Raw genomic sequence first — 16422 nt, 5'->3', positions numbered from 1 at the left:
GCAGGAATATCCTTAGAGGTCGCAGAACGTCCCTTCAGCAACGTCAGCACCGTCTGAGGAGCTACGGCGTTTCTGCCGCGCATGGAGATGGTCAGACGCTGCTGCCGATCAGCAACAACAACAACAATAGCAGCAACAGCAGCAATCAGCCTGCCACTCTTCGACATGTTAACAACAACCCTCAACAATACAGCTCGACCTCCGAAACCCAATCACGCCGTGTCCTTCCTTCTACCTCGACTTCCATCACCTCGACCACCACCGTCGTCAGCAACAGCTATTCGCATGATCCTCGTAATCAACATCAAGGTATGAGAACAATCAGGCTGGTGGCGAAGCCACGCGTGACGCGGTAAGAGAGAAATCAGGTAGGAATCAGGTGCAGGAAGTGATCAAGATCAAATCGAACGTGATCGTGATAGTTGGCTGGCGACGAGTAGCACCGTGTAGAGTTTTGTTGTAACGCTCGAGGTACGAAATATGCTGGGTAATTGAGCAGGAATTTGTTAGTGAGTGGCAGTCGCAAATCATCTTGAAAGCGCTGAATATTGAGTTGCACAATGTTATAATTGCTATTTAAGCTAGTGCCTAAGTGAGTAACATAGTATAAACGCCGAACGCTAATAGCGGGTATATACAGGGTATTTTAAAGAAGAGTATCACTTTTATTTATATTTTTTTCTAGTTAATTCAAAGTTCTTTTACATACGATACTTTATTTTTTATAATATTAAATATTTTAATAAGAAATAACAAAACTTAAAATTACGATAAAAATAGAATTTAAAATTAAAAGAAATAATATAAGATTGTCTTGTCTATTTAAACGCACATTATTGAGTTATTCTCTAAAGTTATTATTCTCTATTTATCTTATTTTTTTTTAATTCGAAAAGTTTTAAATGTCGAAGTTTTCATATTTTCACACAGACAGATGTGTGTATAACTTTAAATAAAAAATGTTCAATAAAAAAGCATAAGTCAGTTGTGAGGGGCCCTGTATATTGATATGAAAGCATATGCGTGCAATGAGGAATGCTTTTATAAAATTATAAATTTCTTCGCATCTATTTATCTTAGCTCATAGTGATCGATCTGTTTAGTATCCTGTTCCGTGAATGTTGCAGGTATTCATAAATGTTACAAATTATTTTTATTTTTATCGTATACATATATCGTCCGTATTTCCCACATAAATTTTTGGAATGATGCATAGTGACATGTGTCATGCTGTTCGATATTCAATGATATAATTACTGTTGTCATTCAGTTTGTTAAATGTGTATTTTGCAAAATGAAACGGGCAATCCCATGTAATTAATTATATATTTGGTTATATTTGATATATAAATTCGATTATATTCGATCAGAAAATAATAAAATATTTTTTACTATAGATATTTATATTAAATAAGACGTGATAAAGTTATATAATATTTCCATATAATAATGGGATATCCGTGACTTTTTGCGTTGGATATAAATTTGATTTTGTGTGATAATTTTCTACAAATACTATAATATAATAATAAAAATACATAATAGAAATAAAAAACTTAACATAGAGATAGGAATGTAGTTCAAATTTTTAAATTTATACACATTGAGAAACATAGTTTTATTTCAAATTAAAAATAATTGATAAATTATATAATATATAAATTAAATTTATACTTTATTGTTTTTGAAATATGTTATAATATATCAGTGTGGTCTATTTTTGTTAATTCTAGAATATCTCAAAATCCATAAGTTTAAGACAAAAATATGTAAAAAAAGTTGCTCAGTTACAAGAGGAAAAGAAGTTGGTGATTGTGGTTGACCTTAAGAAGTCAAGGTTATTTAAAATTTTTAAATGGAATTCTATTTTTCTATATAATATAATTTTTCTAATTATTCTGCATATAAAAATATTAAGGTAGAGATATAAAAAAACTAATAGTTTATGAGATATTTTATACTTTATTCTGGCACATGTTGACATAAAATATTAAATACCTTGTAAACTATTAGCTTTTTGATATTTTTATTTTATAAATTAATACATTAATTTATATGCAAAATAATTAGTGGAATTATGTTATGTAAACAATATATATAAAATTCCATTTAAAAATTTTTAAGTAACTTTGATCTGATCTTAAAGATATCTTCTCAAGAACAAGGTCATCTTCTTTCTTGTTTGTCACTGAGCAAGTTTTGTCTTGGAACATTTTTATCTTAAACTTAAAGATTTTGAGATATTCTATTGGATTGATTAAAATGGACCACCCTGTATATAAAAATATAATAAATAAAAACAAATTAAATTTATCTTGTACTGTGCATTACAAATTAAATATCAAAGAGAATGGTTATAGACAAAATAGTATTTGTACTCTTATATTCTTTTTGTGATTGTGTAATTAATAATGAAGGATACTAATCCTGGTTGGAAAGTCTCCACGTGTCTTTCCTGTCGAATTGGCAAAAAACTGTATTTTGCATGTTGATTGAGATTTTTAGGTAACGATTGTTAGGATTATCATGAATAACGTAACTTCCATTTATAGGTGGAGCAGGAGACACAGGCACGGCATGTCAGATGGATCGTCGCGTGACGTGATCGATTATCGAACCGGTTACATAAAATCGCACCTACGCTCACCCTCGGGCAGAGTTCGGTGACTAAACACATGGAAAATTAAAGCAATAATTAAGATATTATGGCAGAGCTACATAAGCCTCTTTGGCAGTGGCTCGATGGCCAAAGTTATCATTGAGGTATAAACACGAATTCAGTCAGGAAATAGATTCTATCAGTATACTTTTAAATATTCCTTAAGGCTACCTTGAAGTATTGTGTACCGTTGCCGTACATCAACTATATTAGCCATTTTCTATTCATTCCAACTTGTTTCTAATATCAACTCTGGAAACAAACAGAGTTTATATTACGATTAACAAATACAGGTAAAAAAATCTGTCCATAAATTGAATATTTTTTAATAGAACACTTACTTAAATTTCTTTATTTATTTATAAGATTACTAAGCATTTTAACGAAATATCTGCAGTTGAAATTGTAAAATAAATTATTTCAAAATCTTTGAGAAACTCATTGCTGAAAAACATCTCTCGCAGAAATATATATTAACAAAAATAGTATAGCTGATATCCTCTTTATTGTTGATGTTTTGTACTCTTTTGTTACACGATTATCATTTCCTAAACAGCTATGGTCAAAATATTCATATATTGGATCTAAATGCGTCGGAGATATCTCTGTGGTATTATTCATGTTATATAATATTAACGTACATATTAATGATGTATGTATGTGTGATAACTGTAGCTCAATTTAGCATGAAAACACTTTCAGATGACATAGTCAATCGACTACGTACTTATCTAGGTGTATTCCATTACAGAGAGACTCACGAGAGGACTTGCTATATTATGCATTAAAATATAAAGACGACTTGCAATCGTTAAAATATTAATAAATCCATCTTATAGCGTGTTATATCAGATCGGTAAAAAATTCAAACATAACAAGATTTGTCAATTTCAATACGTTTCTAAGTACATGGAAAACATGTTAAGAATAATATTTAGATCAAGACCTCTTCATTCGGCAGTTTCACAAATATCACAATATACGACGCGTTGTCGTTAGTGGAAGTTACAAACGCGGATATGAATAATACATAAAGACAATCAGAAATAATGAATTAACTCTAAAATACCATTTTCCATCTCTGAAGATATTATTGGTCCTAAAATAGACGTTATTTGTAGTAAACGTATCATAACAAAAAAGATACAATATTTGTCGCATTTGCAAATTAATGTAAATGATTCATAGTGATATTCTTATTCCACGGAATTAGCGTAATATTAACAGGGTTGATAGTTTTATTTCTATTCTAACAATAAATTCTCTTCTTAACGTAATGTTACAACGGTGTCGAAAATTGTGATGACTATAGTCTGTAAAATGAGAGATATTTAATATGTCAGAAATACTGTGATGCAATGCTTGTATTGCTGCAAGAGGTGCACATTTCGAACAAAATCTTCATTAAAAAGTTTATAAATAAAATAATTAAAATAATAAATTAAATATATTTTTTTCTTTTTTCGTGATTTCCTGCGAAACAAAGCAAAAAGGAGCATATGTCTATAGGACTTTTTTTCTTAGTTTTTTACTCCTCTACACGCTCCCGAAGTTTTGCCATTTAATTTGGAAACACCCTGTATAGTGTACGATATACATATATATTATTCCCGTGTTATGTTAAATTTCACGAATAAAGTTAATGTAGCGAAATTTGGGGATTATTAAGGTTCGTGATCAGCTTAGAATCTGTTTACGATGAAACTATTAAGTCTCGTCGAATTCGACTAAGAATATCTGTATACATAAACTTCTATGAACAATTAAATTAAGTCTTAAATATATTGATCGTAAATATATATTTTTATAAGTGTCACATATACGACACATTTTCATACAATTATTTTACACACACCATTTATTACTTTTCATTTATCATCTATAAATCTATACCAATAAATAATTATCTTATTTGTATTACTAAATAAAATTTTATGTACATATAATTATGACAGATATCATTTACAAATTTTTCAATTAATTCTAACATTTTGTTTAAGAATACACCGAAATGTATGTCAACAGATTTATTTCATTTGTACATATACATATATTGTCAATTACACAAAAGTTAACACATAGCAGTTGTAACTGCAGTAATTATAATATTTATCATAAAAATATATTGTAATAGAGATTCTATAGTTTAATGTTGATATAAGAAGAAAATTATGGAAATATTGTGCAAATATTGAACGAATGTGTCAATAATAAATCTAGTTTAGTAAAAAATCACTTTTATTATCATTCTTTTTATATTATGCTTAGAAAAACTGCAAATTAATTTAAAATAAAAAGTGTTTGCAAATGGGCAAAATTATTGGATTTCGTTGCAGAAACTCTTTCACGCGCTTTTGCGTATCGGATGTATCGGATGATCCATACCGGACATATCTGGTGGATGTTTCTCAAAGTAACTGATTTCTCGCATTCCACTCGCCGCAATTTCCCAAAGATCAGGATGCTTCCGTTTAAAATTGTCGTACCATTTCATTACGTAAGGCCAAGCATCCAATTTGAAGTCGATGGCTTCCAGGCACATTGTCGCAGTTATCAATGGAAAATCGGCGATTGTCAGGCTATCTATTAATAAATATATGTGTATGTGTGTATGTGTGTGTATGTATGTACATACAACAATTAAAAATATTAATGTCTTATTTTTTAGAATAAATATATGAAAATAAATAATAACAAATTATTTTTTATTATATGTATAATAATAATTATACATATATATAATAATTAATTATATACATATATATATGTATATATATATATCTCAGCAAACCATGAATATAATTGCTACATAACATTCCAGATAGCAAAGCGTGTCTCAGCAAAATCGCAGAAATCTATGATTGCTTATGTTGGCATCTGGCAACTTAAATTGTTGTATATTTGTCTTTAACGATTCAGAATATATCAATCATTGTAGCAACACGCAGACAACAATTAACTATTGCCAGCAGTTTAACGGCAAGAGCTATATCGATGTTACCTTCCGTTGTCGGCTATATGCTTTGACTTATATTTATATAAGGCCTGTTCTTTTTGGCTGAACTTTTGCACCAGTTCATCTTTCTTGCTTTTCTCTCCAGGAGGAAAGAAAACGAAAAAAGATGAACTAGTGCAAAAGTTCAGCTAAAAAAAAAACAGGCCAATAGTCAAAGGCTATGTGTAACTGCAGCATTGTGTGACCCTATACATATTATTATATGTATATATACTCACTGCCTGCTGCATATTCGGAGTTTTCGCGTTGCAGATACGTGTTAAAGATATCCAACACAATTTTTGTTTTCTTGAGACTCAACGGTGAACGTTGATAATCAAAAAATATCGGCGCCAACTATGGCATAAATACTAATAAATACGCGCGTTCGGCAAATATGAGAATTCAATCGACAATTGGACTTACGGTATATTCGCTGATGTTACGGTAATAAAGCGCTAAATTGAAACACAGACGATGATTGATAATCGCTCGCAACTTCGGTGCCTTTGGATACAATTTACCGCTTATATCATACTGATCGGCTAAATATTGTAGAATTGCATTACTGTAACGTAACGTAGCAAGACATGAATTATATAAATGTCGGATATAACAAAATAAATAAAAAATATATGTACCCAGTAAACAAAAATAAATTGGAAATTGGTGAATTCATTTCGACATTTCCGAATTCGCGCTTCTATTTTCCGAATCCATTTGAATCCACGAATACATCTGATTTCGACATAATGAATCGACATCTTTCATATTTTAATTCATTTCAATTAAAAAATAATATAATACGGACATAAATCATCTGAATTAAACATGATGAATGACACATTTCGTATTTTAATTCATTTCACATGAATACATCCCAGTTCAAAATTATGAATAAGAAGTTTCATTGAATTCACTTCAATTAAAAAAAAATTTCAACATAGCTAATTTGTAAGCTAATGTGAATACATTATAGTTCAAAATCATGAAAATACGCACTTTTGCTTAAATAAAAAAAAGTTATGAAACATGTAAGCCCTAAATTTTTATCCGAGTACAGTATTGAATAATGAGTGAGGAATATTCCTGTTTCGATTGAAATGAACATAAAAATACTTCTATTTATAAAGAAAGAGTTCCATTTATAAACAAATAATTCTACTTATAAAGAAAGAATTATAAATGTTCATGAACAAAAACGAATTTATGCCCTCAGATATTAATTCATTTCAATCTAGCTCTGCGCTCTAAGACGCGAACTCGAAGAAATTGCAATTCAATTAATTTCAATTAATCCATTCTCGTTTACTGGGTATTTCCTTATTTCTGTCTTACAGTATGTAGGTATGTAGCTAGAATGCATCTATAATACGTTTATGTGCATGCGAAATATAATTATCTATATTAAATTATGATAATTATACAGGGTGTCCCGTAAGTTTTTGCTAATCGTTTTTGTGTAGATAGAGCGGACTAAACTGAGTCGAAAAGTCCTTTACCATTTTGAAATTTTCGCAATGGTTAACAAGATATTAATTATTAAAAATCGCTGAATATTGGTTTTCAATTCTTATGTTCCCCTCCGAACCATACAACTTTTGTTTGAAACATTTTTCCGTATCTACCATAGTTTTCGAGAAATCTTAATGCATTATTTAAAATGGGACACTCTGAATACTTTAAATACTTTTAATAAGAGAAGAATGCCAATTTTAATATATAACATAGGATTTCTTACCTTTCACCCATTATAAGATCATTGTCGACAAGAGTAGGTATTTCTTTTTGTGGATTTAGCTGTAAGATTCGATATATTTTATTGTTTGTTCAACGTGTTAAATTATTTATTCATATTTTTCTTTTTTTTGACTATACCTTTTCGTATTCTTCAGTCATATGATCACCTTTTCCAAAATCCATATTGATCAATTCGTACTTAATATCTAAAGCCTTCAACAGCTGCTGACATGCAAGAGACGGTGGACCGTCCGAAACGCTATATAGCTTCATATTGTATCTGTAAGTATTAAACCAGATCATATAGGTATATACGTTACATACAAATTTGTATTAACTAAATTAAATGTACTAACAAAATAGAAACATATAAACAACTGTATTATAAACAAACCAATATTCAATGTTCAATAAAAAATCGTAATTTTATAAAACTAATTTGCAGAAAATTGAAAAACAAATAGATCTCATTCACGTATGGAATTTAATAGTTATTTTTGAAAAAAAAACATTAATTTATAGCAGACTATAGAAGCTTTTCAAATATTAGTTTAAAACTTTTTTAAACATATGCTTTTATAACATTTATAATCTTCTACATCGAACAACCGATTAAAACGTACTATATATAAATAAATAAATTATATTATTAAATTAATTGTATTATTTTAGTAAACAATATTACTTACATTATTATTTAACAGCAAGAGATAAAAATGCGACTGTAAGTTGCTACGACAGAAACGTAAAAGATACTCTTGACAAGACAAGTGCCTTTCACTAATCATTCAAGGTTTATAACATCACGTGATCTACTTTACACATTCTTCCAGATAACCAAGCATAATTAGTCATATCAAGCAAGCTAATGCACTGCATGAGTGTTAAATAATCGTTTGTTTGCCATCATCCTATCAGTATCTTATCGTATTGAGCAACATAAATGATTATACAAGTATTTAGGGTACTTTCCAGCAAGGACATAGTCAGACACTGGCTACGTTTACACCGTGCATTTAGGCCACGGCCTATACAATAGACGTCCTTGTTTATCCTGTATATTAAACAAAGACACGTGTCGTATAGGTCGCGGACTAAGCGCACGGTGTAAACGTAGCCACTGTGTAACACAGTGAGTCGTTTCATCCTTGTTGTTTGCCAACGTTAAACACAACTCATTGTGTTACACAGTGTCTGACGAGGAAGTAACCACTTAATGTAATCGTGGGACAGAGTCCTCGAAATCATTATAAAATTCATATGAAATCTTTATGTATAATCCGATAATTACATATTTAATCACGAGAAGTCATTGTATAATATTAAATAAAATCGTATGTTTTATCAAATTACTTCATATGTAGTGAAAACAATTATTTGTAATCAGATGAAATCATATGAAATCATGTAATTTGTGGGACAATATTTCAGCTAGTAGACCCCCTCGGTGTCTGATTGTCCTTGCTGGAAAGCACCCTTAATTAATTAAATTTTGAAAGCAGGCAGTCAGAAATATTAGTATGGTATGTTATCAGCAATGTGACGGCAACGTGACGACTGATGATAAGGAAATAGATGAATGTCAACAAGTTGCCAATTTGTTGTAATCTGATGTCTAATTCATATGAGTACAACCTAAGACGCACAATGACGAAGCACCTTGACTTGAATTTCTAGAAATTTTTCGCTTCAACGGTTGTCAATAACATGACGGCAATCTTAGAAGCATTTAGCTATCTGGACTGTTGCATAATGTGATGTATTTGAATGCATTATCTATGCGAAACTTCCGATAAAATTTAATTACTTTATCACTGTAGCTTATAAAATTATTTTCCACTGATGGACCTAAATTAATACATGTTTTCATAAAACAATTACAGTTATAAGTTATTATAATTTTTTAATCGTAATTGATAACTTAAATCAATGACAAGAGTAATATATGTAGCTAATGACAAAAGAGTATATCGTTAAAAAAAATATGAGTAGAACATACTGTGTATATATATATATATGATTTTGAAAATTACATGAAAGTAGCATATATTTTTTAAGAAATAAATATTATATACTTTATTTGGTCTTAGATTATTTTGTTGCACGCGGATACAATTATGTTGATGGACAAATGGAAAATCAATTCTTAACTAATAAATATATAATAACAATGAGAATTACCATCTAATTATAGTATTCTAATAACTTTTGGCGGTTTTTGTTATCAGGGAGTAGCGACAAAATAAAATATTATAAATAAAATATTTATATTGTAATAGTCATAAAATTCGTATAGACATATCCATCCCAATTTCATAATACTAATTAATTAATAACAATAAATTGCGTCTCAAATAATCTAAAACTGCAGTTATAAAACTAAAAACTGTCAAGGAAGTTGTAAGGCAAATGCGAGGCAAATGCAATATGTTAAGAATTACTTGAAAAATTACAGATTATTTTAAATTGCATTTAAAATACAAAAAAAAATAGAGACAGTTGACCATCTGGATCAAAAGTTATTTCAATAAAAAGTAATATTTTTTAAATTTGTACTGCTCTTACAAATGCACTTACAACCTCCTTAAGTCTTAAAAATATTTTTCTTTTCTTCTATTTAGTGAGATACAGAATATATTTACAGATTCTATGTGATATTTTAAAAAAGCATCATTGGCGGTTGTAGTTCTCATTACAAAAATGTTGGTTTGTGGAACACGATTAATATACAAGCTTAGTTAACGCATATTTATGTCCATAATATGCGCTCGCATTTTGTTGTATGTTATAATAGCAAATAATTTACATTTGTATCTCGATTATATACAACATATGTGTTCATATACAGCTATTAGACAAAATTGTAGGAATAGAAGTCTATATGTTTAGACTTCAAGGAGGGAAATTACACTTACAGCACAATAACAGGGATTAAGTTTTTGCTTTTTTACTAAATATGTACTAAGTTTTTTTATTTCACATTGCATTTGATATGTTATAATTGCAATGTAATATACATATATCTCATTAGGGTTACATAAATGTAAACAATGTAACGTTTAATAAAGTCAATCAATTCATATGAGTTAGAAATAAATAGAACATATAATTACATATTACATTTTATGATAATTTTATCTTTTTATACAAATATTTTACATAACCTGGAAAAATGTTTTTCTTGAAAAAAAAAAAAAAGAAAATGTAAGGTACGAAATACTTAGAAATATAAAATATATTATATAACAACAAATATAAAACATATCTTCTTTTTGAATTTCTTGTAAAAATGTAGAATATAAACATTTTTAACTTTTATTTTTCGACATTCTGTACTTTGACACTTTCGTATCGCAATTTTCTTTGTAAACGTTAATTCGCTGGCGATATAACAATATGTAATTTGAGCATGTCTTTATTAGGGCCCACTAAAAAGGGAGATACAACATTTTCCGATACCGAGCCCTGTTGTGGATTGAGTTCCTCAAACGGTAAAAGATCATCTAAATTCAGGACGCGATCCTTCTTACTGAATCTATGAATAATCTCGGTAACTCTTGCAATATGCTCAACACCATCTTGCAAGCCATAAATCAAAACTCCGATTTTCACACGCATGTTACTATTTAATGGCTCCTTACAAGTCAATGACAATCTCACTGATCGCTTGACATGTTCGGGCATCTCCACTGTACCCTGCCATACTATAAGGAAAAATTTCTTGAACCATACACCCTTAGGATAGATATCTACTACCCACTCGCACACTCTATCGCCTGCATATTCTGCTAAACTGGAGTGACTAGAAAATACAAGTGTCCTCATGTGATAAGATGGCAAACTGTGAAAGTTCTCTATGGTCAGTAATGAGCTACATGTGTCAACAGTATACAATCTCGGCTCAAATAACAATGCGCCATCTTCTTCGCTCATGCTGACTTCTTTTATTCTGTTAATTTGTCCTGAATGAAAAGACATCCCAATAGACATACGTTCCACAAAAAATTCTTTATACTTCTTTGTTAATGGTGACAGTAGCAATTCTGCCAATTGTCGCGGTGACATCATTGGAAATCTAACTGGCGACATCACCGCTATCACCAACTGATACAATGTTGCTTCTACCTCGTCTGGCGACAGCTGTGCTCTCAAACGACTTGCTTGATAATTCAGCCAATGTTCTAGGCACTTGTAAAGCATCATTTCATCTTTCACAACTAAACTACTTTGATGCAACAAGGACACTAGGATATCCAGATCAAAATTCCCGAAGTCTGCAGTTTTGGCCACAAGCTCCAAATTCCACTTAATGAAATTTTGGCACGCTTGACTAATATCATGATGCCCACAATTCAATGTGTATTGCAGCCACGATACCAATGTGCCATGTATAGCAGCCAATGCGACATGATTCCGCATGTAGTCAAGGCACAATGATATCAAATCTTTAACATTGTACTTATCAGCTAGGGACAATATCGGTAAAACAACACTATGGTTTATTCTTATCTGGCCAGTGTAAAAATAACGCAAAAATTCACTGAATATTGGTGCACACTGTGGCGTTTCTTGGAGAGTTACCCTGCTTTCCTGAGACTCGCTCCATTGTGGACTCATTAGCATTACCTGTAATATAACAATAATGCTGATTATATCATTCTGTGATCAATCTTTATTTCTTTTAACAGATTTCTGTATTTACTTGGAAAACATCACTAGAAGCACAAAGTATAAGTCGATGTGCCGGATATTCTACACCATCCACAACAAGACAAATATCATTCATAAGACGCTCCGCATACAGTGTTGCTATTTTTAGCAGGACTGTACGAGAATTGTCTACCTACAATCAAAATAATTATTGAATAATAAATCAACAAATATGCATTTAAATGGCAAAGAGGTTTTTCATAACGCTTTATAAGTTTATACATACTTCTATAGAGTCTGAGCTCTCAGACTGTGCAACAGTGTTATTAACCGTTCCTGATCTCTTGCTGGAATCCATCCTTGATGTGCCTGTCATCCACCCGATAGTAGTCCGTAACATCTGAACATGTTTTCTCGACGTATTTGTAGTTCAATCGTTGCTCAACATTACCAAAAAAGAAATATGAAGACAATAGACTGTTTCCACAGAACCTTCCATTATTTCAAACTAGCAACGAATTCTATAAATAATTAACATAGAGATAAAATCTTATGAATAATTAATTTTTCGTTGTAAGAGTTTATACATACATTTTTAGCAATATACATATATATATATATATCGGTCATATCAAAAAACTAAATAACAAAAAACTATTTTTAGGTTATATCTGAAATATTGACTAACCAAAGGAAATCTGAATCTTACCGGAATGAAATGTGTTAAAAAACAACGATCGTGATCAACGAGTCCAAAATAGAATTCGGATTGAATTCAGAAAATTTGTGAAATAATCGCAGGCTCAGACTTTTCGATATTTCTACAATGATATCTTTTTCCTTTACTATCTTTGATAAGCGATCTCCATCAACCGCAATTTATGCTGTAACGGATAACCCGACTGACTCGTGCTATAAACTATTAGCAAGTAATATTTCGATAAAATTATCTCTTTTACTTATGTTATGTATACAACACGAAGCAAGAATCAAGATCAAAATCGAGGATCGTGGCTAATTGGTTACATTACCCGTTGAAATTGTTGGAAATATCCGTGCTATATAGTTACAACGTGCACGCTTTCTAAGCATAGGGGCGCCACCGCACCAGTAATAACTAGTAAATTAAAGTCACTAGATTTATAAAGGGTGCTTTCCAACAAGGCATAGTCAGACACTGTGTAACACAGTGAGTCGTTTCATCCTTGTTTAACGTTGGCAAATAACAAGGATGGAACGACTCAGTGTGTATTACACAATGGCTGCGTTCAGCAGAACGTTTGTTTTGCAACTGTTGGAAGTTTCCTTCGCGCTGATTGGATCATACTTTTAGATCTAGAAGAATGGTCCTATCTCAGCAGACAATCATAAAACGGTTGCAAAACTGTTGAGTCTGCTGAACGCAACCGTTTTATGATTGTCTGCTGAGATAGGACCATTCTTCTAGATCTAAAAGTATGATCCAATCAGCGCGAAGGAAACTTCCAACAGTTGCAAAACAAACGTTCTGCTGAACGCAGCCAGTGTCTGACTATGTCCTTGCTGGAAAGTACCCAAAGGATACATCCAGGGTATCAATCATGAAACTTTTTCCTTAGGATGAAAAGTGAAAAGTAAGGCCCTGCGCACAATAGAGGAAATATTAGGAACAGGAATAGATATTAAGATTTTAACCTATCAGATACCAGTTACACCGGAATACACGGTTTCTGATAGGTTGAAATCTTAATATCTATTCCTGTTCCTAATATTTCTTCCATTATGCGCAGGGCCTAAAAAATTTCTCCATTAACTTCAATGGGTGCATTCAGTATTATAACCGTTCACTAAGCGCTCAGTGAACTCTTGCATCTGATTGGCATATTCCGTTAGAACTAAAAATATAGACTAAACAATGGGTGCATTGTTCACTCGCAGTTTTCAAACTTTTAGCCGAGGTTCTATATATGTATATTATTATTTTTAAATTAATAACATATATATATTTTTTAATACTCTTCTCTAAATGAGATTGTGCACTTTTCAAAATTTATATCGTTACAATTGCTGTATTATGTAATCAACATAATGGAATGTAATTGTAAATAAAATATTTATTGCTTGAACTATTGTTTTTTTATTGAGTCATTGTTGGATTTTTTCGGACATAATGCGAATGATATTACTAAATAAATTTTTTTCAAAATTATTCAGAAGTATGATGTAGTACCATTATTATTGTATTATTTCAGAAAATGATGTATTATTGGCGTATTATTATTATGATCTAATTGTAAAGGAATTTTTTTTTGGAATAAGAGATACAGTACGAAGGCTCTAACAATAAGACGCTAAAAAAGAACAACTTTATTATGGATGTTAGATTATCTTTATTATTACATTTGTGTTTAAAAGGCATAACTTATTTATAAAAATATGGGAGAGTGGGGCAGAATATAATAAGACCGAACAAATCCTTAGTTTGCTTATAGAATAGTTAATACTAATAAAACTCAGTACTTTTTACAAGTTACACGGAATAACAAAATCTAGTAATAATCGGTCATCTACCCTATTGTAAATAATTGTAAATTATTATAGCATAATACTTAAGAGTTATATCGCATTTTTAACACAGAATGCTGGTGTATCAGAGAGCAGTTGCTGTTAAATTTTGAACACATGGTAAAATCGCTTTTGCTTGCTCAATAATTTATATTATATATAATATCTACGTATTGCTAATTTTTTTTTAACAAATGAATCGAGATTGCAGATCTTTATTCAATACTATCTGGATTTCGTTATCCTTTTAAAGATTGTACTTTTAGTTGCACTTTTGTGCGATTGATTATTTCACTTGTGAATATTATAAGAGAATATGTATATGTATGTATTTTGTATGTACAATATATGGATTTGTATATAGTTTTGTATAGTTTTCTTAAAATACTTATTCCTCTATACAGAAAATATTCTTTTTGTCTATCTTCTCATTTTTATTACTTGACAGAATCTACATAATTTTGATGATATGCAAGGTAGTTCTAAAGATATGTAATTTGTTATAAAAAAGTGATACAAATAAAAAAGTATTATCTCTCTCTAGAAGATGTATGTTCATAAAGCAAGCACTGGAATTGCATTGGATTCATAATATGCTCAACGATTAAAGAAAAGCTCCGTTACACCGTTGTATGTAATCCAAAATTGCATCAAGGATCGCGTTCATACGGCAATTCTTAGTGCAACAGCAAACTGCATACGACATATAAAATATGTTTATATGATAATAATATAATGAAGGAGACATGATTATTTTATGCAGTACGTCTTATGGAAGTATAGCAATATAGCTAAACTTATACATAGTGTATAAAAAAATATGTAAAAACAGTTTGTACAAAAATTCAGGAAAGAAAAGATAATTATATAAAAGTACTTAAACAGTAAAAGAGATGAGCGGATAGAAAAGATGAAGGAGTATTTACATTTACATTTCATCTTTCGACATAAAGTTAAAACAGAACCATTCTCGAATTTCACAAACATCATCATATCGATAATACCAGTAATCCCCTTCGTGTAACATACGAAAACATGTATCACTGGCAATATATTGCAAAAGCGCGCGCACGAACTTTCTTCATCCCGCAACAATAGTTAATTCTCTTCTCTTTCTCTCTCACTCACACACATACACGCATACACATACACATTTCTTCTTTTTATCTATCTATATTTATTTCTATCTTGCAACAATCTTCATGATGCGTCGTGATTACTCATTACGCGGCGTATCGTCCGTATGCACCGTAAGTGTATGATTACATTAAAAATGCTGTTTTGGCTTTGGCAGAAAAGAGATCAGAGAACCGTCCTACCGCTCCGCGCCGAGTACTTAATTTAAGGCGATCAATACACCTAAATTAATATTAATGATTACGCTAGCTTGTTTAATAAATGATTTTTCGAGGGATTTGATAGCGCAAGTTAAAAGAGTTGAAAAGGAGGAAAGAAAGAAAGGAAAAAAAAGTTGGCGCGCCATACGCAATGGAATGTCTATGTATGGAACGATGCTCCGCAAGCTGTAAAAAAACAAGTTCTCTGAAACTCCCGTCAACCGTACAGATTATAAACGTTGTCTCTTCGCCTTACATTACGTTACATTACATTACAATACATTACATTACAATACATTACATTTAATTACATTACATTACATGTTGCCAGTACAAGCTGACATTTCAATTATATTAACTAGTTAATAAACGTTTAATCTATTTAGAGGCCATTTGGAAACGCTGCGTTTCTTCCAATATAATTTAACAATAGATCCATCCGTAGAACTTGCGTGTCTTATACTCTACGGAATTCGAAGGCACAATTCATAACTTAT

The 16422-nt window shown here is 30.8% G+C and overlaps 3 protein-coding genes across 7 annotated transcripts in view; 1 reads left to right on the top strand and 2 right to left on the bottom strand.

The window, feature by feature from the left end:
- The window catches only part of LOC108721652 (putative thiamine transporter SLC35F3), a 12898-nt gene extending 9910 nt beyond the window's left edge, over positions 1–2988 (top strand). For all 4 annotated transcript variants that reach the window (XM_018446302.1, XM_018446300.1, XM_018446299.1 and 1 more), the window contains one exon: positions 2553–2988. In XM_018446302.1, coding sequence (XP_018301804.1) covers positions 2553–2667 — 115 coding nt within the window. In that variant the 3' untranslated portion in view covers positions 2668–2988. The remainder of the gene's footprint in view (positions 1–2552) is intronic.
- Positions 2989–4838: 1850 nt separating this feature from the next.
- On the bottom strand, positions 4839–8172 carry gfzf (GST-containing FLYWCH zinc-finger protein). Its single transcript, XM_018446311.1, has 6 exons — positions 8084–8172; positions 7533–7674; positions 7396–7454; positions 6081–6222; positions 5894–6011; positions 4839–5242 (listed from the first exon to the last, which is right to left on the bottom strand). The coding sequence occupies exons 2-6, from the start codon at positions 7665–7667 to the stop codon at positions 5004–5006; spliced, it is 693 nt and encodes a 230-aa protein (XP_018301813.1). The 5' UTR covers positions 7668–7674; positions 8084–8172; the 3' UTR covers positions 4839–5003.
- A 2518-nt stretch (positions 8173–10690) lies between these two features.
- On the bottom strand, positions 10691–13122 carry Tango10 (transport and golgi organization 10). Of its 2 annotated transcripts, none has more exons than XM_018446305.1 (4): positions 13076–13122; positions 12331–12565; positions 12097–12237; positions 10691–12020 (listed from the first exon to the last, which is right to left on the bottom strand). In XM_018446305.1, exons 2-4 carry the CDS (start codon positions 12442–12444, stop codon positions 10767–10769), a joined length of 1509 nt encoding a protein of 502 aa, XP_018301807.1. In that variant the 5' UTR covers positions 12445–12565; positions 13076–13122; the 3' UTR covers positions 10691–10766. The 2 variants fall into 2 exon arrangements, with proteins under 2 accessions (XP_018301807.1, XP_018301805.1); XM_018446303.1 differs by lacking the exon at positions 13076–13122 and adding an exon at positions 12754–13062.
- Positions 13123–16422: the final 3300 nt, after the last annotated feature.

Source organism: Mycetomoellerius zeteki, unplaced genomic scaffold (genome assembly GCF_001594055.1).
Source record: "Mycetomoellerius zeteki isolate Tzet28-1 unplaced genomic scaffold, Tzet1.0 scaffold179, whole genome shotgun sequence".
NCBI lineage: Eukaryota > Metazoa > Arthropoda > Insecta > Hymenoptera > Formicidae > Mycetomoellerius > Mycetomoellerius zeteki.
Note: the sequence above shows the minus strand (reverse complement) of the source record. Positions and strands in the feature narration are given on the sequence as shown.

Coding starts and splice junctions, on each gene's coding strand:
- gfzf (XM_018446311.1), bottom strand. CDS start 7,667: ATGAAGCTATATAGCGTTTCGGACGGTCCACCGTCTCTTGCATGTCAG. Junction 6,223..7,395: donor GATCTTATAATGGGTGAAAG/GTAAGAAATCCT, acceptor GTTACGTTACAG/TAATGCAATTCTACAATATT. Junction 5,243..5,893: donor CTCCGAATATGCAGCAGGCA/GTGAGTATATAT, acceptor ATTTATTAATAG/ATAGCCTGACAATCGCCGAT.
- Tango10 (XM_018446305.1), bottom strand. CDS start 12,444: ATGTTACGGACTACTATCGGGTGGATGACAGGCACATCAAGGATGGAT. Junction 12,238..12,330: donor AGAGCTCAGACTCTATAGAA/GTATGTATAAAC, acceptor TTTTGATTGTAG/GTAGACAATTCTCGTACAGT. Junction 12,021..12,096: donor CTTCTAGTGATGTTTTCCAA/GTAAATACAGAA, acceptor GTTATATTACAG/GTAATGCTAATGAGTCCACA.